The following is a 27,062-nucleotide window of genomic DNA, read 5'->3' as shown; positions in this document are numbered from 1 at the left end:
TTGTTACCTCAGTATGTAAAATGGCAAAGTTCAAATTACCTTGGTTGAAACAATGGGCTCCACTAGGATTCTACTACCAGGAGTCCTGAGGCCCCTGTGACTTCATCTGGGAACAACTGGTGTGGGTTCAGGGAGTGGTGGGATCTGATCCGACTTGTGTCTTGGTAGGACACTGCTGGGGACACCGGGGAGGAAACCTCAGCGAGGAGAATGGCTGGAGGGAGGGAAGCTGTTTTCGGAGACTCATGTTTGTCCTGAAGAGATGAGAGGGTCCTAAACTGAGGCAGTGGTCAGGGGCTTAAGAGAGCAGAGACTTAAACTGTTGAATTAGAATTAGGACTTGCTCTTTAGTGGGCTGTAGAAGGAACGGGAAAGGCAGGGGGGAGGAGCATGAGTATGGTTTGGGTTATAGAATGCCTCATGCTAAGTCTTCTGGGTGCCATATACTTGGGTAGGTGAGAGTTGTGTGGTGTATTTTGGTCACAGATCTGTAAGACTCAATCACGTGGCCTCCAGTTTTCAAGATTATGTCACGTTTTCCTTAGTTCATACTAGTCTATTCTTTCCAGCCTTTGGAAACTGTAGGATCCCTGTGGCTCTTCCTGTCTGCATGTATGTTTCGAGGTCCTCCTAGGGCCGTCTCAGGGCTGGTGCTGAGATAGGAAGAATGGCTTTAGAGGCCTGGGGTCCCAAAGCAAATCCCTGCTCAGCTGCTTAAACTGTAAGTTAGTGGGCAGGTTACTTCTACAGTTTGAGAATTATAATATCCACCTTGTCAGACTGTTGAGAGAGCTCAAAATAATGTGCAGGGTTTCTGGCTGACTGTGTACATACACACAGATGTACCATGAAGTGTTAAAACATTTTATTATAAGAAATATATATCTTCTGAAGAGAGGGCTTATCTTTCCTTCTGCAAGGAGGTCTTCTATACTGAGACATATATACTAATGCAAAGTGGGAAGATTGGAGGTCAAAGTGGAAGAGCAGGACCCTTCAAAGGGCACGTGTTATGATGGCCTAAAGACAGTGCTGACCTGTACCTTTTTTATGATGTTCAGAGGGCATCCATGTCTTTTCCTGGGAGGCAGAAAAGCACTAAAAAAGACTAATTTTAACTCTGAACATTTATTGAGAAGGATGATTTAGGAGGAAAGTACAATAAGAAATATTTTTAAACGTTTTTTGGAATGGAAGTTGAGAGAATGATTTTTTTTCTCTCCCTGCACATGGCCAGGAATGGAGGGCAGGAGAGGTGGAGATGGGAGAGGGGGACTTGGAACCCTTGGAGGGAGAGAGATGTGCCCGGCATAGGCAGACAGGCTGGCCGGACTGGGAGAAGGGACGTGCTCGGCATAGGCGGACAGGCTGGCCGGACTGGGAGAAGGGGACGTGCTCGGCATAGGCGGACAGGCTGGCCGGACTGGGAGAAGGGGACGTGTTCGGCATAGGCGGACAGGCTGGCCGGACTGGGAGAAGGGGACGTGCTCGGCATAGGCGGACAGGCTGGCCGGACTGGGAGAAGGGGACCTTCGTGGGGGTTATGTAGCTTTAGTGCTCTCGTCCTCTCTGTTGAAACAGCTGTACTTGGTATCAGGGGATAATGAAGGAGAAATATTACTAGGTTTTTCAGGGGGATTATTTATAATATTCAAAATTTGTATATCACTTTTATCTTGGAGAAGATTCTAAAAATATTACTATCATCTTGAAAGCAGTCTTTGGTAGGGGGCCGTAGCCATGTCTCAGATTTCAATCTGAGATTTTTCTAAGTTAGGTTATTTGCCCCAGCCTGCCTGCTTTCGTGGTACCATAAATCAGAGGCCCCTGCCTTCCAGGGTGGTAATTGAAAGCCTCTGATGCCTGTCTTTGACCTGCCTTTTCCAACTCTGTTGGAAATTGTTGTTCTTCACATAAGTATTAGTAAGTCTTTAAGCATTTGTAGGTCTCTGAAAGATGCCCTTTAACTCATCAAAGAAGAAAATGTTGTACTCCCTATAATTACTCCATACTAGAGAATTATGAGTAAGACTTTGAGATCCCTTGAATAAACTTACAAGATTAGAATTGTTGGAGGGACAGATATTAAAACAAAATTTTTTGTTTGTTTTAAGGATTGAACACTCATTTGATGACATCAGTGGTAACTGAGCTCATTAAAACCTTTCCCAGTAGAGCCAAAGAGTACTTATATTTAATAGGAAAACTGAGAGTAAAAATCATATTTTACATTAGTCTTTCTTTTGTCTCTCAAGCATGAGAGAAGTATAACCGGTTTTAAAAGGGAGGCCCGTTGCCCTGTCACTAGCTCAGCTGGTTAAATAAAGCATTGGTCCAATGTTGCAGGTTCTATCCCCAGTCAAGGTACATACAAGAATCAACCAGTACCCTGGCTGGATAGCTTGGTTGGTTGGAGCATTATCCCAAAGCACAGAGGTTGCTGTTTCAATCCCTGGTCAGGGTTCCTATCTCTCTCTATCTCTCCCTTCCTCTCTCATTAGAGTCAATAAATAAATGTCAAAAAAGAATCAACCATTGAATGTAGAAATAAGTGGAACAACAAATCAATGTTTCTCTCTCTCTCCCTTTTTCTCTCTCTAAAAAAAAAAATCAATCAATAAAAAAGTTTTTAAAAATAAAAAGGGAGGCTTGTTGACCTATATCAAAAAGGGTCAAACATTTATTTGTGTTAAATAGAATACTAAAAGGATAATGGCAATATGAGTTATCTTATGTGGAGACATAAAATATATCATAGATATGAGTGTTGGTAAGTTGCACAAAAAACTTGAAAAAACGTTTTTGGAAAGGAGTATGTTTTTATTTATGGGAGGATGAAATTAAATAAGTGAAGTTAAATAAGTGAAGGTATCCTGAGACCCCCGCCAAGTAACAGTAGTAGCCGGATACTTTATTTAACATGCTTACTATTCCATGGCTGTTCTGTTAATGAAAAGCCAACAGATGGACATTAAATCTAAGGGAAACTTTTTTTTAGATCACAAAGCTTTTTTATGGCCTTTACTAAAGTGGCCATCAGATAGGGGGCCGTTGTCAGTACTGTTACTGTGGTCACAAGATCTGGCCAGTTGATTTTAGAGAAATCACCTAACCTTTTTCAGCATCAATTTCTGTACTTGAAAAGCAAGGGGGTGGGCTGGTTAAACAGGAAGATCCCTAGGACTCTATGATAGTGTGTGGGCTCCTGGGAGTTAGCAGGCTGACTTCCTGCGGTTACCAAAGTGAGTTTGGCCTCTTTGCCTTGTGGTTTCTGTGTGCACAGGGAGACACAAACTGTGTGTGGGTATCGGGAAGATAGCAACCTTTGTCCTTCACCAGGAAATAATAAATGCTGAGTGACTAACTCAAGTCCTAGTCCCTTGTTGACTTTTTCTTGTTAACTTTTTATGTTTGATGAGTCAGAAATGCAGGCTCTTGGAGAGTATTATTAATAAGACTTTGATTATAATCACTTCAAATTACAGGCTTCTTTCCTGTGTAATGATTTTTGCCATTTGCCCTTCAATAATCTTTAATAGGCAGAACAGAAGGACAATATTCTTAATCAGTAAGAAACTTATTCCATTGCTTCCTGAACCCTTATTGCCTTAAAATTGTTGTTCACAGAAAACTAGGTATGTACTCACATTGTAGGATACCACTATTCTTTAGCTGGGTGGGCAAGCCTAGATCTTTCAGGATAGTGGATGGTCGAGTATCACAAAACCTTAGGAGTAAGGAAAACTTGCCCTTTTCATATCAACCAAGGAGATCCTGTGTGCATGTGGGCCTGTACATGCACACACCTCCAAATTGTGTGAATACGGACATGCCTGCTCTAAACTATGATGTGTTGCTGCCTATTCCTAAATTGCCAATTGATTGCTTCTGTGTTTCACGGACTTGTTCCCAAAGATGGTGACTTAAAAATAAAGTTTTTGAACAATTTCATGAAGGTTGGCCTTTAGAGATAGGCCGGACACTAGTGGTAACTCTTGGGGTAAGTGGAGGTTTCTCTATAGCAGTGTACACAGTTGAGAGGCTGGAGGCACATTGGAGTCAACAACTCATTTTTTAGGCCTTTGTTGTAAAAATGAGAGTTGCATGGTTCCCATAAATATTTTTTTCTTGGGAGTTGAAGGGAGGAGTCGGAGAGATCAGTGTGTTGGTCGATTGCACATGAAAACGTTTTGTTTGAGCTTCAGAGTCATAGACGCGTAACACGTGGCTTTAGATCTGCCACATTTTTAGATGTGTGCTTGAATCTTCGCTGCAACTTTTAATTTTATTTTATGTTTAATGGGAGGGGGAATCATAAACTATACCCTCTTAAGCATTTTTAAGTATATGGTTTAGCAGTGGTAGCTATATTCACATTGTTATGTAGCAAATCTCTAGAACTTTCTCCCCTTGCAAAACTGAAATTCTATATCCATTGGACAACTCCCCAATCCCCACCCCCACCCCCAGCTCCTAGCAACCACCATTCTCCTTTTTGTTTCTATGAGTTTGACTGCTCTGGATCTCTCATGTAAGTGGAAACATACAGTCCTCATTTTTGGGAGGATTCACTTATTTCATAATATCCTTGTATGACTTAGCACAGTATCCTCAAGGTTCATCGTGTTGTACATTTGACAGGATTTTTTTCTTTTTTTAAGGCTGAATAATATTTCATTTGTATACATAGACCACATTTTCTTTACCCACTCATTCATGTGCAGACACTTGGGTTACTTCTACAACTCTTGGCTCTTATGACTAATGCTTCAGTGACCATGGTGGTGCAGATATCTCTTTGAGGTCCTGCTTTCAATTCTTTCGGGTATACTCCCAGATGTGGGATTGCTGTATCGTATGTAGCTCTGTTTTTTAATTTTTTTTAAGAAGCCATGCTACTGTTTTTCACAGCAGCTGAGCCATTTTACATTCCCACCAGCAATGCACAGGGCTCCAATTTCTCCCTACCCTTTACTGCAGCTTTTACTATATTATTAAAATAAGGCATAGTGGAGAGAAGTCACCATCATGGTCACAATTTGTGTTTTGCTTGGTAGAAGGTAATTAAAAGGGTGATAGAAATGATAAAAAGGTGAGTGGGAAGGTGGTTACAGGTGAGTATGGCATGTTTTATTTAGTAAAAAGCTTATTAGTCTTTCTCAGATCTTAACTTCATTCTTTACCTGCTATTAAAATGAATAAATTCATTTGTAAAAATTTTTAAATGCTTTATGAGTAAACTGTTCCCTAAACATCATAAGAGTAATAAAGAAAGTCCAATGCAGAAAACTAAGAAAGTGTCTTTGAACAACAGAATTTAATGGGTCTGACTACGTGTTCGGTTCTGTGCTGGAAGGTTGAGGTTGAGATCGAGCTGCACATACCACAGTCTGGGCACTCGAGTACAAGTTGGATAGCAGAGAACATGGAAAGGTGTGGCTCCCACGTGGTAGTGGACTCCGGAAGGGGAGGTGCAAGAGGGGATGAGGAAGAGCTTTCTCTGGTTTCGAGCCCTGGGCCCACTTCACTGACAGAGGCAGGAGAAATGCATGCCACCTTCCTTTGACCTCAGCTTCTTCTACCTTCAGGTTTGCCCTGTAAGAGAGAGCGGCATCAGGAATTCAGAAGGCCTAGTTTCTAGTTTCCGGTAATGCAGTAAATTACCCTGTATCATTGCACATGCCACTCCGTGCCTCCTTTTCCTTTGCTGTGTTTTCAGACTTCTGTTCAGGTTTTTGAAATGGCTCAGTCCCTTTGGAACTACAGTTCTAAGGAGAACATAGGGCCACGGGGCATGGAGCAAAGGTTATGTAAGACTTGCATCTACCCTAAAACAGATAATGATATATTGTATTTCCAAGAGCATTATATCCAGGGGGCCTTAGAGCCTTTCTAGTTCAGATCCCTTGGTTTTTAGGGAAAGCATTCGAGAAGCCAGGGAACTGGCTCAGGGTCACAAGGCCAGTCTGTGTCAAAAGCAGAGACTGGAGTCTTTTTACTGCTCTTGAATATGTAACTCGTGCACATTCCATTATTTTCATTAGATAGATAAGACTGATGCACTAAGGCAGGGCATGATAGATGCCAGATTTGGGGACGATGACAGTGTACTGGTATAGGATTTCTGAGGAGGAGGAGTCATCCCCACTGGGATAATCTGGGAAGCCTTTCTAGAAGAGGGACATTGGAGCTGGGCTTGAAAGATGAGTGGACTTTCGACCAGAGAGCACCAAGAGCAGAGGCATGGAGATGGGAAAGCCCAAGACAGTGATGGCTGCAGCAGAGGGAGAGGGAAGAGGAGGGAATGAGGACTGACAGTGACTGAGCATCTATCTAGGCTCAGGGACAGTGTCACCTCACCCTGAGTTGGGCAGTGACATCTGACCATGTACTTGTATGAGGACGTCACTTCTTCCCACCACATCTGTCTACTTGAGACCTGTACTCCTTAGAGTAAAAAGTTACCCTTCAATCTAGTGGGGAAGTTCCTGGTTTGAAGTAAGGAGAAAAAGAAAAAAGGAAGGCTTGTCTGTTTCAGTAAAGAAGGTCTCAGAGGTAGTTGATAGTATTTAATTCTTTTACAGTAAAGCCGGGAGCCTGCATCCCACTTCATGGCAGCTGGCGGGCCTTGGCACTCCTGAGTGACTGGGCTGACCATGAATTATTCAGGGCCTGTGCCCAGAGAGTGGTTGCCTAGCAAAGTCCTGTGGGAATGAGGCTGTGCTATCTCGTTGGGTTGTTCAACAGAGGCTCAGGAGCCAAGGACGAGGAAATGACTGTACTCTTAAAATATTTCACGTTAAAAAAATATTTTTTAAATTTATTGATTTCAGCAAGAGAGAAGGGGAGAGAGACAGACAGACAGGAACATCAAGCAGGGTCCTAGGGAGGCTGGGTCCCTTAATGTGCCTCATGGGCAGGGTAAGGGGACTCCGACCCACTCTGGTGAGACTCTCCTCAGAGTTGATGGTCCTTAGTGACGTTTTAACTTTCCTTTTGATGAAAACTGTCACTTTAGCATTTAGTCTATTTTAGAATCCTGTGTAATGATTCTAGAATCTCGAAATTATATGATGTGTTATGTAAGAATTTTTTTTATTGTCCTTTGTATAGGTCTTTTTTTAATCTTATTTTTATTAATTTTAATACAGTGACATTGATAAATCAGGGTACATATGTTCCGAGAAAACATCTCCAGATTATTTTGACCTTTTTTTTATGCTGCATACCCCTCACCCAAAGTTAAATGTTATGTAAGAATTTGCTATCAACAACATTCCTGTGTAAGATAGAGACATATCACATACTGTTGTTATGATTTTGTGTCAAGATGATGCAATAAACTTGGAAAATAGATGTTAAAAAAAAGGAACATAAAGCTATTCCTGTGTGTGCCCTGACCAGGCATTAAACCGGCAGTCTCTGTGTTTTGGGACAATGCTCTATCTGAGCTATCCAGCCAGGGCAAAACATTTCACATTTTAACATGCCAGGGCCACATGTACTGTTTCATGGCACTGAAACTGGGTAATTGGGATCTGGTTTTTAAAGAGCAAGAAATAATAGCTCCTGTTCCCCATTAATAAATAGAATAACCTGTTAGCGTGGTACATGTTGGCAGGGATTTAGTTAGAAGCTAAATTAAAATTGCAGGTAAGATGACATAGCCACAGAGAACATTCATGTGTAAGAAACCGTGCTCTGTTCTGTTCTTGCCTCGGCCAAGTAGTGAAATGCTGCTGTTAATTCATTCAGGATGGCAATTACTGAAACTATCACGACCCTCGTTTGTTACATGCTACCACCTCTTTGTTTGTGCATGTGCATGCATGCATGCGTGCATGTGTGTTTGTGTGTGTGTGCTATTTCCTCAACTAGGTTAAAGTGCCTGCAGAGAGGTAATCGCTTGTTATAACCCTGTGGGTCCCTCGGATGCCTTGTGCGCCCTGGTGGGGCTGAACACATGCTGGATGGGCTGACTTCTGCCCTCTGTAGACCAGGAACTGTGGGGCCTGTGGCTGGATGGTGAGATTTGCATCCCCTCACTCCCTTCTTTTTCCTTCTTCCTTCTCCGGGTGACTGTGCAACCTGTTTCTCCTTTTCTCCTTACAGCCAGTCTGTGTTAAGCTCCTGGAAAAGGTAACATTGGTGGTAATACCTGAGGGCAGGGTCCAAAGGCCAATTTTATGTGAAAAATAGATTTGTATTTTCTCTTTTCCTGTTTCTTTCCCTTGAGTTGTGTTACCGGGAAGCAGCGTCCTCGCTGTTCCACCTGCTCCCCTGTAACACTCTGGCCTGATGGCTCTGAACACCTCTGTGTGCGGCCTTTCCCCTCCATGTTGGAGGTGGGAAGCAGAACCAGAAATCCTGGGCAAGAGCAGGCCTGGCCCCAGCCGCATTCCTCAGATGTTCTTTCCCTTTGAACCATTTATCTGTTGTAGTGGAGGAGCCCAACCTTGGCTCTGGCTGGTATTACATTCACAGGCAAAGCAACACCTGTTTGTCAAAGGTGGGGCCTCTAGACTGGGGCATACTTTTGCCTACACAGGGAATCTTTGCATGTGTAGATAACAGACAAACAAGAATGCAGGGATAAGGTTTGCCTGGTGTAGAAGACTCCATAAAAAGTCTTCCTTCCCCAGGACCTTGAGTATTTGTTGCTGAGTGTAACTTGCCATTTTTCTCCTTTTCTATTTAGAGGTTCTGCTGTGACTGGTTGAATGAGAAGTAGCAAAAGGATATGAATGGAAATTAGATTTGCCCTGGTGTTCCACGTTCAGTGTATAACTGGTGTGAGTGGGGTGGAGGGGAGAGAAGACCGTCCCTGGCCTCCAAGGATCAGAGATAGCTATTGCTGTGGGCAGAGAAATGCCTTTAGCTTTTTTTAAAAAATTTTTCTTCTAGTTATTCTAACTTCTGAAATATCAAATGGAATAGCCCCACCTTAAGTAAACATTGGCCTTTTAAAATCACAGGCCCTTTCACGACTTGTTTCATAGTGAGTGTTGTGTTCCTTCTATCTCTGAGGTGTTAACTGCTTTTATGTCTGTAAAACATGATTTTGAATATCCCTTTCCAAGTACATAATGGGGTGAGATGAGGAGAAAGGATTAGGATTTGTGAGTACTTCCCAGGTGGGGGACTGGTCCTGCCCTTCCAAACTGCCCTTATCCAGCCTGACCTGTGGTGGCGCAGTGGTTAAAGCGTCGACCTGGAAACACCGAGGTCGCTGGTTCGAAACCCTGAGCTCACCTGGTCAAGGCACATATGGGAGTTGATGCTTCCTGCTCCTCCCCTCCTTCTCTCTCTCTCCTCTCTAAAATGAATGAATAAAATAAAATAATAAAAGAGCATTCAAACTGTCCTTATCCAAAAGTGCGCAGGGGTGACCTCTGGTTCGAGCCTGAGGTCAATAAAGGGATAGCATGTGAAATCCACAACATCCTCCAGCTGGTAGCCTCCTAGGTGAAGAGATGGCTCAGGAAGGATTAGTTTTTGAAATTTCCTCTATGAGGAGTTTAAAGACTACTAGTCGTAGCTACTAGTATAGTGCTAAGATCTGGAAATAGCAGTGGAGAACAGCAGAGAATTTGGCAAAACAGTTTAAACGTGAAACCTTATTGTTTTGTTTGTTTGTTTGTTTTTTGTTTTTGGTCCCTTTCTGTTCCCACCACTTCTTTCCAGCTCTTCAGTTGGGTTTTCAAGTTCTTGAATGTTTACAAATCCCATCACATTTTAGCATTTTGGCTATCCTCTCCCAGACATTTTCAGTCTTGCTAATGTTTATATGTTCAGGAAATGAACACCCATAGCTTAAGCTGTCAAGCTTGCTGTAATGCAGGAAAAGCATTCATCCTTTTCTTTTCTTTCTTTCTTTATTTTACCTCCCAGATTACATAAAGCTTCTTGGAACAAACAGAGACTTAATCTCACCCCCTTAGTGTTCCCATTCACATGTTACATGCTAAATTGTATAGAATCTTAGTGTACAGGTCCACCAAGTGTGAAAAAAGGAAAGAAACTAAACCAACCAAGACCAAACAAAATCCATTCACTTGAGAACTCACAAAGTAGCAACTTCTGTGTGAACTAGCAGAGAATGTGCCTGATCTTGACCCAAACTAAGTGTTGTAGAGGTTCGTGTGGAGGCTTGCTTGGGTTTTAGGTTTATCTTGATACCACTTGTCAAGTTTTATGGGTTTTCTGAAAAGGTTAGAGAACATTAAGTAAGCTGATATTACACTGAATACAAAGGAGAAATGGCACTACACTTGATCAGTGTGGGGTCCAGGTATGGATCTGCCACTCACTACTGTGGGACCTTGGGCAAGGTGTTGTATCTCTGACCCTTAGTTGCCATGTGCCTTGTCTGCAAAATGGACACAAATACCTACCTCACAGGGTTAGTCACTTGAGAAAAATGTATGTGAGAGCGTCCTGTAAGCTAAAAAGTGCTGTAATAATGTGATATTGTTATTATTATGGCCATTCAGTTTATGTAGAGATGGATGATAATTGGGAAGACAACAATAGTCTCCAAGAAGGGGGAGCCCAAAACACTAATAAATACATATAGAATCAGCAGGAATTTTTTTATGACCACAGATTCCAATCTGTTTGATTTATAGGCAAGGATTGCTAGGCCTAGGGATGGTCAGACATGTGTGCAATTACTTAGCTTCTTGGTTGCACTCAGGAGTCAGGGTAATCCTGATTACCTGGCTCTGAACTTGAGTCTTTTCCACCACACCACAGCACTTCTAAGTTGTGATGTCTACACATAACCACAGGGACTTAATTTTACCTTTCTGGCATCCCATGGATGATGTACACATGTTACTCAGTCTTCAGTTGCTATGATGCCATTGCTGACTGCCAGTGAGTCATGGCTGTCTTTCATTACACCTTGGAATCTTGATGCAACTTCAAGGCAGGCATAACCACTTATCAGAGTTGGCCATGTCTTGATATCCCTGGCATGGATGAGGCACAGTACCTTTTTAGCTTAGAAAAGATTGAGGGGATAGGCTGAAATTGGAGTCTGCTTCTATAGAAAATTTGGTTGACTACTGAGCATCTGAAAACAGTCTCATTCCCCTTAATGTCCCACTCACATACTATGTGATTCTGCTGTAGGTGTCTTCAGGGTTCTTCTTCCACCACTATAAGTAAAACTGTGGACAGGATACCTGGCCTCTTGCTTTATTAAGTTAGAGCTGGGCCGGCACCTTTCAATTCCTTCTTTCCTCCTCAGTCTCCGTCTTTTTCCTCCTGCCTCTGAAGGTACGTGTACTGGTAAGCCTAAGGATGACTGTCCACCCATACCATTGAGTCAGTTTTTCAGTGGCCTTTTCCTACTTGTGCCAACTTAGGTCTGAAACCTGTGCACAGAGGACATGCTCACCTGGACCTTTCCCCAGAAGCTGTTCCCCTGGTCCTGTTCACGAGAGTCAATTCTTCACCACCTCTATCTTCTTGTTCTTTTCTAACTCCCTATAACCTCGCTTCAGCTTTTATCTCCTATTGACCTCCTGATTCACACACTGGATTACTTTCTCTGGCTTGTAGTTCCTTGTTCTTTTTGCATTATGTCATGCCATTTATCCCTTAACTGTCTGAGTAGTTCCCTCTTCTCTTGGATTTTATTCTGTAACTTCTTTGGTCTCTCCATTGCTGTTCCTTCTTCCTCACAGATGCTGGCCTTTCCCAGGGCTCTCTGCTCAGCCTCACGCCTCCCTTCCTCGATGTAAGCCCACTGTAGTCACAACCCTCCCTCTGTGGAAGGGATGGTATCTTCAGCCTTGAGCTCTCCTTCTACATCCTAGTTCCATCCATATCCTTGACTCCTTCTGGAAATGTAACCCTTTGGTGTTGGGGTCATCTTCAGCCCTTACCTTTGAACCTCCCACACACAATCTGTTACCAAAGTCCTGTGAACTCTTGCATCAGTCCATTCCTTTTTGTTTCTGTTGCCATACCCTGACTGGTCCTTTGACCTGGACAACTGCAGTGACCATCTTAGTGACTTTCTGCCTTCAGGCTTTTACCTTTCTATGTATTCTAATTTACCATTGCCAGACTATTCATCCCCAGGGCACAGCACTGACTCAGTTACATGCTTGCCTGTCATAGTTGACATTCCCTTATGTTCCAGACAAATGGTAGCCCTTGCTGGAGGTGTTCTTGTCCAGTCAGTGCCTGAACCGGTGTTGCTTTCCCTCACAATGAGAGGTAGCTTCGCCCTCGTCCAAGCCTGTTGCTAATCTGGCTGCGTTTCTGGGTCTGGTCAAATGCCTTCCCTGCTGGAGCTGATCCTTCCTGCCTTATCCTTCTTGTCCTCTAAACTCTTCCCCTGCCCAGCCCTTATTGTCTTCTCTTGGTATTGGTCTGTTTGCATATTTGTCCCATCTCCTTTGGCCAACAACTTGCCCAGTCATCTTTGAATCCCTCCAAAGCACTGGGTAATGTACCTTGCACACAGTTGGTGTCCAGTAAATAGTGAGAGAAATAAAGAGTGAGTGCCTCTGACCTCCTTTCATCACCTCCCCACTGCTGAGTTGGAGGTGGTCAGATGAACCATCAGGATTGTGTCTTCTTCCCTGGTGCCATCACACCAAGAGGATTCCCACGTCTCATCTCTAGCTCTTGCTGGGTTATAAACCCTTCCCCAGCCTCAAAACCTGTCTTTCCAATCCACTACCTGACAGTTTGTTCTAAGTCTGCTCTTTAGGATTGAGTGTGGCTACACCACTTCTACCCCCATCATGTTGTAACCTGGCTAATTAGAAAGCTTGTTTCACCTACTTCCCCATTCTAGAGGGAGCTGAAAGGGCGTCTCTTAAGAGTAGTGTGACTCAGACTGTATTCACTTAAGTGGCTTAAAGTTTAAACATAAAAGAGTTATAAATTGTCAAGCACCTGCAATCTCGTTTTCTATGCCTATAGCTGGATACTTAAAGACTTATCACTTCACCAGTATATTTAATAATGAAGAAGGGCCTGTTAAGAAGCTGTTAACTGAGAAAATCCTCCATTACACTCTGTAGTCTTGATGTGATGGGGGGGGGGGGCAGATGCAAGAAGAGGTGCATTTTGAAAAATATATTCCTAATTTTAAATAGTATGACCATTTTTGAGGCATTTCCACATCATCCCCTCAGTGATTTTGTAGAGGTAGGCATTAATTATCCCTGACAGTGGAGGTTTAGAAAGAATCCAGGTTTTCATCTAAGGTCATAGGTGATTAAGTGGCTTGGCCAGTTCAGGTTCAGCAACTGAGGTCTTGGGAATCCTAGTCAAGTGCTTCTTACAGTACTCCACATTTTGCTGTCTTCCGAGGTGCGCTGGTGGTTAAAGGGCTTTAGAAAATTTTGTCCATTTTGGCTGAGGAAAAATATCTTTGAATCCTAGGCCTGGCTTTTCAAAGCTGGGTTGATACTGGGTGTGGATGGAACCAGTGGGGATTTTTCATAGTTTAGTTAGTAGTTAGTTGGACTCTAGGTTTGTTTTATCTCTAGCCCTGATCAGGATGCAGTTGCTTGAATTACAAGTGCCCTGGGGACTAAAGTAAACCTGGGTTGGAGGACCACCACCTTTTTAGCAGATTGGAATCCCTTAGGAATGACATTACCTTCTTCACTGAGTCTAGATAGCTGCAGGGCTCCATGCTGCAAACACCAAATTAGTGATTAGTTCTCTGCCTGTAGTTAGTGAGGAAGGGGGTGGGGGATAAACAAGGGTCGATTATTTTTCAAGAATATATTTTGATCACTCTTTATTGTCTATGTAGAGGATTTTATTTTTGGTTGAGCTTGGTGGAAGAAGCAACTAGGGAGGAGTTTTAAAAATGGGAAGAACTGGAAAGTTTTGAGACCTCGTTTTACAAATCAAAGTAGTATAGTAGTTGAGGTTCATTTCTGTTCTCTTATCTACTCATTGGTTTATAAACTCCTCCAGGTCAGGGATCCTTGAGGTGTTTGTTTACCTGTGTACCTTTCTCCCACAATGACTTGTCAAGTCGGTGCTATAAATCTTGCAGCAAATTACTATTATAGGGCCCGTGTGATCCCAGAAAACCTCTGGCTTGAATCTCGTGAAGGCAGAAGTCTGCTGAGGAAAGTGTTCCATGAGTCTGAACTTACACGTCCCTCCCTGTGGCCCTGCATTATCCAGAGTGACTTTGTTTTACTTTTTCCGCGGCGGCCTGCCCCGGTCTCCGCCGCCGCGTGGTTGGCGCCCGCGCGGTGGGGACGCCGTGTGCGCCCAGGTGCGCGGGCCGCGTTATCTTCGCAGACGGTGAATAGTGGATGAGCCGCTCCAGCCGGCCGGGGACCTGCGGGGCTCCTAACCCTCCCAGCCGCCTCCTTTTCAAGTGATAGTAACCGGAGACTTTTCCGTTACGTGACGCCCTCAACAAAAGATTGTAATTTCAGCAGCTTTGTTTTAGGAAGGTACCACCGCGGCAGGCGCGGCCCGGGCCCGGCCCGGGGGTCGCTGGCTGTGGCCGGAGGGGCGGCTAGCGGGTGGGGGTCTACCGGCCACCAGCCTCCCCCGGGCCCCTTCCCGTGGTACAGCCTGCGTTTCCTCTACAATGCTGTTATGCTAATCAGGTGACATCACCACCCAGCGCACGGCGAGTGGCTCCTGATTAAATTACAAACCGGCGGCCGCCTAGGGCTGCGGGGAGGAGGTGTGCGCGCTGCTCCCGCGAGCTCCCTGGCTCGGGGATCCGGCCAAGCTTAAGATTGGCCGTATTAAAAAAAAATTTTTTTTTTAAGTAGGACTAGCGCCTTCCTTGCTCGATTCTTCCGTCACTCCTAGGTAATTTATTTCAAACGTCTAGCCAAGGGCCACAAAAGGAAGGGAAGCAACAAGGAATTAGGTGCCTGAGTGGTAATTCCTGGCCGGGCTAAGGTGGACTGTCCTGCAGCCAGCTTCCTATCAGATCACCCTGCTGGACTTTCAGACCGGAATGGGGCTTGCCTAAGGTCCAGCCCTTTTCGCAGGGGCCGGGAGCCAAGCCGTGCGGAAGCTGCTCCGTGTTGGATGGGGGTAGGAGGGGGCCTGAGCGGGATTTCCACCGTGCAGCCCGCCAGGGCGATACGCTGGGCATAATGGAATTGCAGAGGACGTCTAGCATCTCGGGGCCGCTGTCGCCGGCGTACACGGGGCAGGTGCCTTACAACTACAACCAACTGGAAGGCAGATTCAAGCAGCTACAAGGTAAGCCTTCTTCCCAAAGGCCGGGCCTGCCAGGGGTTCTGAGGCTTTATTTGTGCCATATGGTACGTGACCCTAATCAAGACGGGCAACCGGCCGCAGGGCCTGGGCCCAAAGCCTCCGGTTGGCTGCGAGCACCCCATTCAGTACTTAAAGGAGACTGTTTCTTACTCTACTCCAGAAAAGCTATCATTTAGAGTTCTCCTGGCTCAACAGTATGCTTTTGGCTCTTTTAGTTGTCAGGTACTGCAGTCCACTGCACACACATTTTCTGTCCTCTTTATCTTAAATCTCAGTAGATAAGTGTTAATATGCTAGTGTTTGATCCCTGTTGCCTCTGGCTCCCAGCCCCCAGCCCCCAGCCCCCCCACCCCCACCTCTTACCTCTGGGAAGCCTAAAGGTGTAAAGTGCATTGCTTTACTCCCAGTCCTGTAGAACAATAGCAGAGGGGAGGAGGGAGTGGTCTTTTTGTTCCTAAGCCTGAGTAAATTACAGTTTTGATTCCGAAGCTTAATTTTAACTCTTTTGATGTATTGTGTTGGGGGAGAGCCTTCCCATCAATTTAGTGGACTATGTAATTTATAGTGAAAACCCGTTATTGTCATTTCAGTGTAATGGGTTGGATTAGTTGGATCAATTACTGGTTTCTTTAAGACTCTGTTGATATCAAGTAATTGAATGAATGCGATATTTTACTGCACGTAATTTTATGAAGAGCACTGTCCTGTGCGCAGCAGGGTGTGGGGTGATGGGCCTAAAGCCTGTGGCTTGGTTGGCCCCTTTGGTGGTCCCTGCCCAGCTAGCAGTCCTGACCAGCAGTGTCTCAGATCTTCTATATGAGAAAGAGTTCATAACTGGAAACAGAACTCCTTCCAATTGAAAGGCCCTGGAGTCAAGTAATAGGCCAGGAATGGCTCTAGTGCTGTGAAAAAGTAACCTTCGCAGGCTGTGTGTGTTTCTTATTTTAACTCTTTTTGGTGCCACAAATGTGGTTCCTGTGAGGAGGAGGAAGGAAGGAAGCAGCTCAGGCCCAGAATGTTTTCATTGGGAAGGAGGGAGGATATATTTCATTCACAGGTTTATTTGTCTTGTGAAATAGTTGACAGTAATGACACTTTTCTGGAAAACAAGAGACAGAACAGGACACGAATTTAAACATTTGGTAGGCTGCGCTGCATTCCTTGAGCAGTTAGCTAAGGGGAAGCTCCAGTCCCTCCAGGGAATGGTCGCATCTTTGGTTCATTCCTCCTGAGCCCTTAGAAGGTAGAATTTGCTTTTTTGGCAAGCTAGGGTGGTGGGGGGAACTTGCAAGTGGTAGACAGAGAAATGGGGGTATGCTTCTTGTCTTCTAGATCTAGGTTAGAATCCCCACACAGTTTCCGATTTTGAGAATTCAGAATGCACCTCTTCGTGTGGCCCAGGCTCCCACTTCACTGTGTCACACTCCAGGAAGGAAAGCACCCTTGCGGGATTCTCCATCAGAAAACCTATCACTATAGTCTCAGAAATGGAAAACCAAGGAGAAAATAGGAGGTATGGGAGGAGTGTACCTCTAGGCCCATCCGTAACAAAAGGCTGTTATTCTGAAAGGTTTGAGGATGGTTGTAAAACTGCTCAGTGAAAAGGGTGGAGCTTACACACAGGAAATGTCTTAAAACTGTCTTCTCTGGACAAAGTAAAATTTAAATGAAAAAATCACCATGTGCTTCTGAGATTTTACCTCACAACTGTGTCTCAAGGAGATCTCTTCAAAAGGGGTGGGTTTTATCTTTTTGTGTGGTGACTTTGTGTGTGTGTGTTTCCTTTGTCCCCTAATTTAGCTCCATTTAACTTTTTTATTTCTAAATACTGTGGTTTAGGAGTTGCACAAGTTTAGTGTTGGTATTTCTATAACAGAAAACCGCCCATGTTGAGGAACTGAGAAATGGTGGATCCCAGGAGAATTACAAAACTTTTGGGAGCGTCCTTAGTAACACAGGGGACTGATGGCATTTTAAACCATTTTAGGAGGATTTTTGATAAACCCTTTTCCCGTTTTCTACCTCCCACTCCTAGTTTGACATTTTGTTTGTATTTGCAATTTTTCAAGTCAACATCTCTGATAGCATAGAGATTCTATCTGCTGATTTAATCTTGTGCATGCCTATAAAGCTGCCCCTTTTTACTCTTGTAGGTATAATCTTTCCTAGCATTTGCATCCCAGTATTGCTTTTCTGAATCTGTATTAATTTTTTTAAATGCCTCTTATATGAACTTACTCATTTAGTATCTATGTCTGAGAGTACCGTGATTTTTGTGGGAGATATTTATGCATTTTTCATGGTTTCAAGTATTTTCACACTGGATCCTAAAAATTTCAGGAGGGACCATGGGATGAGATTTGATGTTCTAGCAAGGGAAATACGATTTTAAAATTAGTCTGGTCTCTTTAGCTAAGATAATTTCTAGAGATTTTGGGGTAAGTAGATAAATGTGATTAAAAACAAAGCCACGTTGACTTTAAGGACTGAGATGTAGAGTGGTGTCTATCACAACTATTGCTCCTGGCAGAAGAGAAGGGAGAGAACCTCTACCTCTGATGGCTTCAGACATGAACCACAAACACCCAGCCCTTCATGGACACCTCGCAGACACACCCAGTTCATTTGCTTGCTCGCTTTCTCAAAATTTTCAGCTGCAAAATTCCCACCTTCCTTAGTTTGTTCATGTATCTTATAATGTTGGATTAGTCGTTTTTTCTTTTTTAAATAAGAGAGGAATACTGAGACACAACAAAATCTTACGTGTTTAGAAAAATGTGTTTGTTGTAACGGGGAGGTTCATAATATCTTTTCTCCAGTTTCACATCAGCCAGTTGAACTCCTTGTAGGAAAATACTCCTGCTACTCTTCTCCTCAGGAACTGGTACTTGTGCCTGCTGTGCAAACTGAATTCCAGACTCCTGAGCTTGATATTCAGGACCCTCCCCCAGTGGTCCCAGCCCACATACCAGCTCTTACATTCTGATCACATCTTTTAGGTAGGCAGGCCTGCTGCTCTTCATAAAACCCAGACCTGGGTTTTGCTTTCATTGTCTTATCTTTGCCTCAAATATCCCACCCTTCCATTGTACATGTAGAAATCCTTCCTGCAACTTTTTAAGACTGTGCTTACATTCCAGTTATTCTGTCAAGTTCCTTGTCTCCTCAGATCCTATTGAGTACTTACCCATATCAGACATGTTAGCAGGAGCTTTATCTAGAGTGGGGCAGAAGTATGTTTACAGTTGTTCGTATTGGAAGGTGATACAAATAATTCATAAATAATACAGTAATTCAAAAATAACAGCACAGGAGTAAAACTGTGTTTCACCTTCTCATAACCGTAAACCTACTTTGGGCCCTTCTATCCATACTATCTTAATCTAGACTTCATAACATACCTATGAGGTTGCAAAGATGAGAAGATAGAAAGAAGTAACTTGTCCAGAGTCACAGGATTGACGGGCTCAGGCTGCACATTGTTTTCTGTGACTTTCCTTGCTTAGACTTGTAAATACTAATATTTCATTTATGCAACGAAGGAAATGGGTGACATTGTTCAGTGCCCACCCTAGCCTGATTGCCTGTCCCGCCTACCTTCCCCCTCTCCCCTACCTACCTTTCCCCTCTCTCCTGCCTACCTTCCCCCTCTCCCCAGCACTGATTCTTTTGGCTCTGGCAGTGGAGTTGTAATGAAGACAAAATCTGGCTGAAAAGCATCAGAATGAACTTTCTGTTCTTTCTTTGCAGCCTGACCCTGACATTTAGCACCTGGTATTTCTGGGGAACGTGCTTTTTTCTCTTAGCTGTTCTGAATCAATGCATTAATCGCACTGTCCGGAAAGAGTTGTGGAGTCGTCTATCTTTATTGGGACATGGGGCGGGGGGTGCTAAAGAGTTTTAGGCCATGGGAATGCATTAGTACTCTCAAGTTCATTACATGCCAATTCAGAGTTGTCTTGTTGAATGTCTTCTTTTTTTTTTCTTCATAACTGTTAGGAAAAGATTTGCTGGTTTCATACCTGTAGATCCTGAAGAAAATTTATTCTTTAGTTTTTAAGAACTTTCCATCTAGATATTTGTCTTGCTTAACTTTTTTTCTTTTTACCTTTTTTAAAAAATTTTTCTTAAAAACTTTATTCATTTTAGAGATGTGAGAGAGAGAGAAGGGGGGAGGAGCAGGAAGTATCCATTCCCATATGTGCCTTGATCAGGCAAGCCCAGGGTTTCGAACTGGCGACCTCAGCATTCCAGGTCAACGCTTTACCCACTGCGCCACCACAAGTCAGGCTGTCTTGCTCAATTTCTTAAACCTAGGCTTACACCTGCTTGTCATGGAGAAAATTTTAAGTTCTTAAATATAAAGTAATGGCTTTGAAATATTCCCCATTGTGACAGTGAACAGGGTTGGTGACAAGTGCTATTCCCGTTTTTGTTTTTGGAGGGATGATTTATAAGAACATTTTTAGCTTAAATGAAAACATTAAAAGATTGGCTCTTTGGTTTGGTTCCCTCCAATACTACCAGTTTGTGCTTTTGCATCTTGTCCTTTCTCACCCAGACCCTCAAACCCCCTCTTGGCAGCCATCAGTCTGTTTTTGGGGTTTTTTTTGGGGGGGGGGTGTCTATGAGTCTGTTTCTCTTCTGCTTATTCATTTATTTTGTTTTGTAGATTCCACATATAAGTGAAATTATCTGACATTTGTCTTATATCACTTAACATACTACCCTGTAGGTCCATCCATGTTGCAGATGGCAAAATTTCATTTTTTTTTTTTATGGCTGAGTCATATTCCATTGTATGTATATATGCACCACTTCTTTATCCATTCATCTGCTGATGGACACTTAGGTTGCTGCCATATCTTGGCTACTGTGAATAAGGCCGCAATAAACATATGGATGTGTTTGTCTTTCTTGTTTAGTGTTAGCTATCACTTTTCTTAGGGTAGTGAAATAGTGGAACTCCCAATGTCCCGGCTGCTGAAGAAGCTTTCTGGATGACTGTTCCCAATTCTCTCTGCCCACATGTTGGGCCTGGGAAGAGGTCTGATCACAGCCCTACTGCTTCTTCCTCTGTTTTCGTCTCCCTCGGTGGTTTTCTACAGCCCCCTGCCCCGTCAGGCAGCTGTCCAGCCTCCCTAGCACCAGGTCCTGTTCAGAACAAGATCTTCTCCCTCCCCAAACTTTTGGGATTTAACTCGAGCCAGCGTTCCCATCTCCAGCTCCTCTTGACTCTACTTGACAGTATTCACGATTTCTTCAACCTGCCCTGCCTTTCAGACTGCGCTCTCCTGGTTTCTTTCATAGGGAATTGTTTCTTGTGTCAGGATCATTCTTTTGAGCTTTCGTTTAGATGCCACATCATTCTAAGTATTGGCAGAGGAAGGGGAGGTCAGAATCCCTGCTTGGATTCCCCTCCTTTACGGTTTAAGCACTGTGGTCTTTCTGTGATATTTTTCACAAACTGGTTTTGGTAACAGTTTGAATATTTGCCTCTGTTTTCCTTACATTTCTCACGAAGTCTGGGAGCATAGAGACAAATGTCTGACATAACCTGTCTTTCTTACACATAGCAGGCACCAAGTCTTTCTTAAGGAGTACATAAATGAAGTTAATGTAACGGGCTACTTTATTGCAGTGGTTGCCCAAATGAGGTCCTTAGACCACTGGCACCAGTTTGACCTGAGGACTTGGTAGAAATATTAATTCTCAGGCCCTCCTTCTGACCTACTGAATCAGAAATTCTGGGGCAGGTTCAGCAATAGGTGTTGCAACTGGTCTACCTGGTGACACTGGTACATACTGAAATTGGAGAATCACTCCCTAATGGGACCATTTGACAGTCTTTGTAATTTGGGGGGTGGGAGTGGGTGAGAGAAAGATGGGGAGGAACAGACTGCAGGTACAGTATTGCTTTCAAATAGGAGCCTATATCTGATTTCTTACTGAAGAACGAAGTCTAGTGAGAAAGTATGTTTTAGAACAAAATTGTGTGATATGTGGAGAAAGCATTTAACTTGTCAAGAGTGGGCTCTATCCTGCTGAATCAGAGAAGTTCTTACACTACTGTAGCCCTCAGCCGCCTCATCTGCCAGACCGGGTCTGGTATCTTCCCCAGTTCGTTCCTTCACCGAGTTGGTGTGAAGACACAATCTATTAAGAGATATACGTTTAGAAAAAAAATAAAGATTATAATAGTATATATGGGTTCTGCGGACAGTTCAGTAATGGATCTAGTTTATGTCCATTCCGATTCTTAATTTAAATATGTATTGGATTCAACCACAACCACAGAAATCCTAGTAACTTGGCCCCTGGATGGGAGGCAGGTGACATTTGGCTGTGGCTCTGTCTTGGATATCTGAAGACCTTGGCTACTTTCTTTTTCTGAATACCTGTCAGGTTTACCTTCCAGGGCTGTGTTGAACGGCAAATACCATACTGTTTATGAAGTTTCCTTGGAAACATCTATGTACTGTTAAAAAATATAAAGTATGGTTATTGTTTCCATAATCATTTCTTTTTAAAGAAAACTTCCACATACAGGTGAACTCGAAGTCCAGTCTTGTTCAGCGGTTTCAGTATGGTCTTCAGGGTTTGTTCCCCTCTCTGGAAAACGACGTGAGTCGTGTTGGAGCTTCACGTTTATAGTTGACGATAACTTCACAGCCCCTATCTGCAGAGAAGGAAATAGTCCCAGAAAGGTTGTGACCTTTCTGAGGTTTAAGTTTATATGTTTTATATACTGTACATACTGGAATTACACTTGTGCACATTATCAAAATAAGCCAGGCAGATCTCGGCCAATTTTAGATCTTGGTACCTTTTCTCCCTCTTCCCTGACAAGTTTCTATCAACCCTTGGACCCCGGCTATGAAATTCTGATGATGGGGGAAATAAATGAAGGAACATTGTAAGCATTTTTCTAACTTAAGTATCCTTTGCTAGAGTGGCTTCATATAAATTTGGCAGTTAGTTGTTAAATCATTTCATGGGTGGAAAGGGCTTGCTGTTTAAATGCTCAGTAATTGGTCACTGATCTAGGCTACTTTAGCACAAGAATTGTAAAATAAAGCTGACTTTAAAAAGAGAGGGCTTGTACTTTTATTTATTAACAAATATTTATTGATTACTTGCTTTTCGACGAGCAGCTGTCCTCTGCTTAGAAACTGTGTTTCCGCCGTGCGGAGACGCTGGCTGGGCTGACAGTCAGTGTAAGCAAGCAGAGAAATCCACTTGTTCCAGGTGAGGGACCTCAGTAGGGGGATCCAAGAGGTGGGAGACCCAGGTAGGATCATTTGAGCAGGTTCAGGGCCGTCAGAGTTTTAAGAGTGCAGAGCAAGCCAGGGCTGACCAGAGGGGGGTCTAGAAGGATAATTAACAAAGGCCAGAGAGCACATGGTCCTCTAAATCAGGTTAAGGAATTTGGATATAAGTAAGGCAGTGCCAAGCTACTGAAGGATTTTGAATAGGAAGGATTTTGTTCTGACTTTTTTTTTTTTAAAGAAAGGATGGTCTGGCTCTTGAGTATTATTGTTTTAAAAGGTAGTGGTCAAAGGAGGCGGGAGACCAGTTCAGAGGCTGTTGCGTCAGTGGGGTGAGAAATTTAGCCTCCTTGAATTTTGAACTGCAAAGTACAGAAAGAACCTTGTGGAGTTTGTTAGAAATGCAGAGTATCAGGCCCACCCACGGACCTACTAAGTCAGAGCTTTGTTTTAACAAGCTCCCTATGTGGTTTATATGCACATTCCGTTTTAAGAGGAAATAATCTTTACTTGACTCCTCTCTGCCCCTATGTGCAGAGAAGGAAATAGTCCCAGAAAGGTTGTGACCTTTCTGAGGTTTAAGTTGATATGTTTTATATAAAGTCTGCATTAAAAGTAGGAGTTTTGTAGGAGGTTTTTCTCTCTCAAATAAACTGGGTCATTTTTACTAACTATAAAAACAATATTGTAGTTAAATGTATAGTAGTTAGTTAAAGTTTAGTGTACTGCCCTAGGAGATTACAGGGCTTTAAAGCATGGTTGGTTAATTCCTACCTTTGTAAACCTTCGTAGAATTTGGCTGGGATTTTCCTACTTGCTAATCCTGCAGTTCTAGAACTTTGTGAGCTTAAAAAAAACAAGTCTTTACATTTACATTTACTGTTTTTGTTTTTTTAGAAAGAGAGATGAGAAGCATCAACTTGTAGTTGTGGCACTCTTAGTTGTTCACTGATTGCTTCTCATAGATGCCTTGATGGAGTTGGGGGTTCCAGCAGAGCCATTGACACCTTGCTCAAGCCAGTGTGACCTCAGGGTTTTGAACCTGGGTCCTTGTTGTCCCAGGTTGATGCTCAATCCACTGCCTGACCCACCTGGTCAAGCACCAGTTTGGTATTGATGGAGAATTATAAAAATACTCTGGGCCACTTTTCTCTAAATTCTTCCAGAATTTCACCATGGTGTCCTGGGAAGTAGTTTATATACCTTCAAACAATTTTTTTTAACTTTTTTTTTTTTGACAGAGTCAGAGAGAGAGGGACAGATAAGGACAGACAGGAAGGGAGAGAGATGAGAAGCATCAGTTCTTTGTTGCAGCTCCTTAGTTGTTCATTAATTATGTTCTCATATGTGCCTTGGCTGGGAGTTGGGGGGTGCTACAACAGAGCGAGTGACCCCTTGCTCAAGCCAGTGACCCTGTGCTTAAGCCGGCGACCTTGGGGTTTTGAACCTGGGTCCTTCAGGTCCCAGTCCAACGCTCTACCCACTGTGCCACTGAAGGATCAGGCAAATGATTTTTTTAAATTTTTATATTTATTTATTTATTTAGTATTTTCCTGAAGTGCAAAACAGGGAGAAAAGAGAGACAGACTCCCGCATGCACCCCACTGGGATCCACCTGGCAAGCCCACTAAAGGGCAATACTCTACCCATCTGGGGCATTGCTTCGTTGCAACAGGAGCCATTCTAGCGCCTGAACTGGAGGCCATGGAGTCATCCTCAGCGCCTGGGCCAACTTTGCTCCAATGGAGCCTTGGCTGCGGGAGGGGAAGAGAGAGACAGAGAGGAAGGAGAGGGGGAGGGGTGGAGAAGCAGATGGGCTCTTCTGTGTGCCCTGGCTGGAAATCAAACCTGGGACTTTCACATGCCAGACTGACGCTCTACTGCTGAGCCAACTGGCCAGGGCCAAACTATTTTTTTTAAAGCAAAACTACCTTCCTCTTTTCCTATGCCATCTTAGTAAAATGATGCTATATTAAATGAATATTGCAGCTCTTGCAGTTGATTAGACTATAAAGTTTCACGTATATCAGATTTACCTGGCAGTGCTTTCAGATTTTTGTTTAAGGTGGATACTTCTTTTTATTTTTAAGATTTTATTTATTCATTTTAGAAAGGGGAGAGAGAGGGAGAGAAGAGTAGGAACGAGAAGCATCAACTCCCATATGTGTCTTGACCAAGCAAGCCCAGGTTTCAAACTGGCAACCTCAGCATTCCAGGTCAACACTTTATCCACTGCACCACCACAGTTCAGGCAAAGATTGATTCGAAATACATTAAATATCTGTTATTTAATATAAGTGCTCATTTGCTGTGAATCTGCAGAGCAGGGTTTAAAATGACTGGGTATTGATTAGGAAGGGGATACAAAGCACCTGCTGAAACTTGATGGCTAGGAGTTTTGCCCCTTAGAACAGGGGTCTCAAACTCAACTCAGCATGTGGGCCGCAGAGCAAGATCACAGCCCTTCGGCGGGCCGCACTAGGTCTACAAAAGGCAACTGTTACGCAACACTTTTCTCACTGCAGTTGAAAACAAAAAAAATCAGTACAACAAGCACAATCGTACATGCAGTTTACTCAGTGTCACAAAACGACCAGAAACTGTAGTTCGCATCACAACTGCTGTTAACTAAGCTAATATCTAGCTAGGATGCTAGAGAAATGAAAAATACAAGTAGGCCCCTAGGCTTACTTAATTTTATCCAAAATATTTTGAACTTCGTGGATTAGTCTGCGGGCCGCACAAAATTGTTCGGCGGGCCGCGAGTTTGAGACCCCTGCCTTAGAAGAAGAAAGAAAAGAGGTGGAAGGGATAAGTGACTTCTGTTCTTGACTGGCACCACTCCAGAACTCTCCTGCTGGAAGGGACACAGGTAATGAAAGCAGTAGTAGTCAGGAAGTGATTCAGATGATATTCTTTCAAAGAAGGGTTGAAGGTCATTTATGGACAAATATATTTTTAGCTGTCCTTTGTAGTAGTACTTCCAAAGTTCTTTTTATATATTTAATATTTCACAACCATACTACAACACCATCAAGAGAAAGAAATATGAAATAGTTTATGTAAGATCCTGCAGTCCCAGCAAATTTTAACTTGCTGATGATAGTTCTTTTCTATTTGCAAATACACTTTAACAGTATTATAATCGTTGTATAAATTTAGTTTGTCATGCCATCCTGTTTCTGTGTTTTACTTAACATTATATCGTAAACTTTTTATATGTGGTAATTTTTATGCCTTGTGCCAAGTTGCTTTCCAAATCAGGGCAGTTTATTTACTAATCTGAGCTTGTTTTCTCATCTATGGAATAAGGGTAATAACAAATTCTGTGTGAAAGGATTGTTGTAAGAGTAAGTGAGATTCACCGTAGAAACAGTTTGGCACAGTAGCTGGTACGTAGTAAGCCCTCAGAAATCAATGACAATCATTATTTCTGGTCCTGGTTAAATGGCAGAGCATAAGGCCTGGGAGGGGCAAGTCTTTTGAACTTGTGTTGAGTGTCTCAACCCCACACCCACACCTGAAACCTGTTCTGGGTGTGGTTTCCTTTAGCATGTTAGAAAAGTGTTTAATTTGCGTTAAAATGCGCCCAACTGAAACACTGCTTTTTATGTTCCCCTTTATAAAGTACACAAGGTTGATGTCAGTCTCTTGAGTCTGTGCCTTTTGATGTAGGTTGAAGGTCACAATGGTGGTGCCTCTTCCAAGTTCATAAAAAGCGTCTGGAGCAGTTATTACTGAAGCCAGAGCATCCAGCACTTAGAACTGCTATAGCCAAACTAATATTAACTGCCCTCCATAGATTGTTGAATGCCTCTACTGTGTTTGCTTTTGAAAGGCCTTTCTTTTAGCCTTTCTCTCTCTCTCCCCCAACCTTGTTTTCAGGAGGCACAGGACCTTTAAGTAGCAAATCCAGTATTCACAGTAGCATGGAGACACAGGCTGGCCTATATCTGGTTTCATAAAGGCCTTGAAAAAGATCTGGCCTTAAAGCCCCTTTTTAATGCTGAAATGATGTAAGTGGAAAGTTAATTTGAGGATCACCGAGGCACACTATTTGTGAAGAATGTGAGCAAAACAAAAAGTCTAGAGGTTCTGTTCTTCTCTGGTGGCAAGGAAATTACATAGGCTGTGTCATTATTTGGGTGAATTTTATTATTCCCCTCCACTCCCCCATTAAGAGTAAAATTGTGATGGAATTTTGGAGTAAGCTCTTACTAGTTGCAGAAGTCAGTCGGGGGGTGTGTTTTGCCTGAAATCCTTACACAAACTACAGGCATTATTCTGGTGACATTGACCTGCAAATGGTGGTTATCTCTTGAAATGTGTCCTTAACATTTTGAATTAGGTGGGGTTTTTTGTTTTTTGTTTTTTTAAAGAAAAACTTTAAAAGTCTGCTTTAAAGTGTTTGTTAGCCTGACCAGGTGGTGGTACAGTGTATAGAGCATCGGACTGGGATGCAGAGAACCCAGGTTTGAGCCTCGGTCACTGGCTTGAGCAAGGGGTCACTCGCTCTACCCTGCCCCCCATCAAGGCACATATGAGAGCAATCAA

At 43.2% G+C, this 27,062-nt stretch overlaps 1 protein-coding gene across 4 annotated transcripts in view; it reads left to right on the top strand.

The window, feature by feature from the left end:
• The window catches only part of SPTBN1 (spectrin beta, non-erythrocytic 1), a 215,112-nt gene that overhangs the window by 82,279 nt on the left and 105,771 nt on the right, over nt 1-27,062 (top strand). For 2 of the 4 annotated variants that reach the window (XM_066378266.1, XM_066378267.1), the window contains exon 1: nt 14,657-15,222. The exons of the other annotated variants lie outside the window; for them this stretch is intronic. In XM_066378266.1, the coding sequence (XP_066234363.1) occupies nt 15,114-15,222 (109 nt within the window). In that variant the 5' untranslated portion in view covers nt 14,657-15,113. Of the gene's footprint in view, nt 1-14,656; nt 15,223-27,062 lie in introns of those variants that run through there. 4 annotated transcript variants of the gene reach the window in all.

Source organism: Saccopteryx leptura, chromosome 3, assembly GCF_036850995.1.
Source record: "Saccopteryx leptura isolate mSacLep1 chromosome 3, mSacLep1_pri_phased_curated, whole genome shotgun sequence".
NCBI lineage: Eukaryota > Metazoa > Chordata > Mammalia > Chiroptera > Emballonuridae > Saccopteryx > Saccopteryx leptura.
Note: the sequence above shows the minus strand (reverse complement) of the source record. Positions and strands in the feature narration are given on the sequence as shown.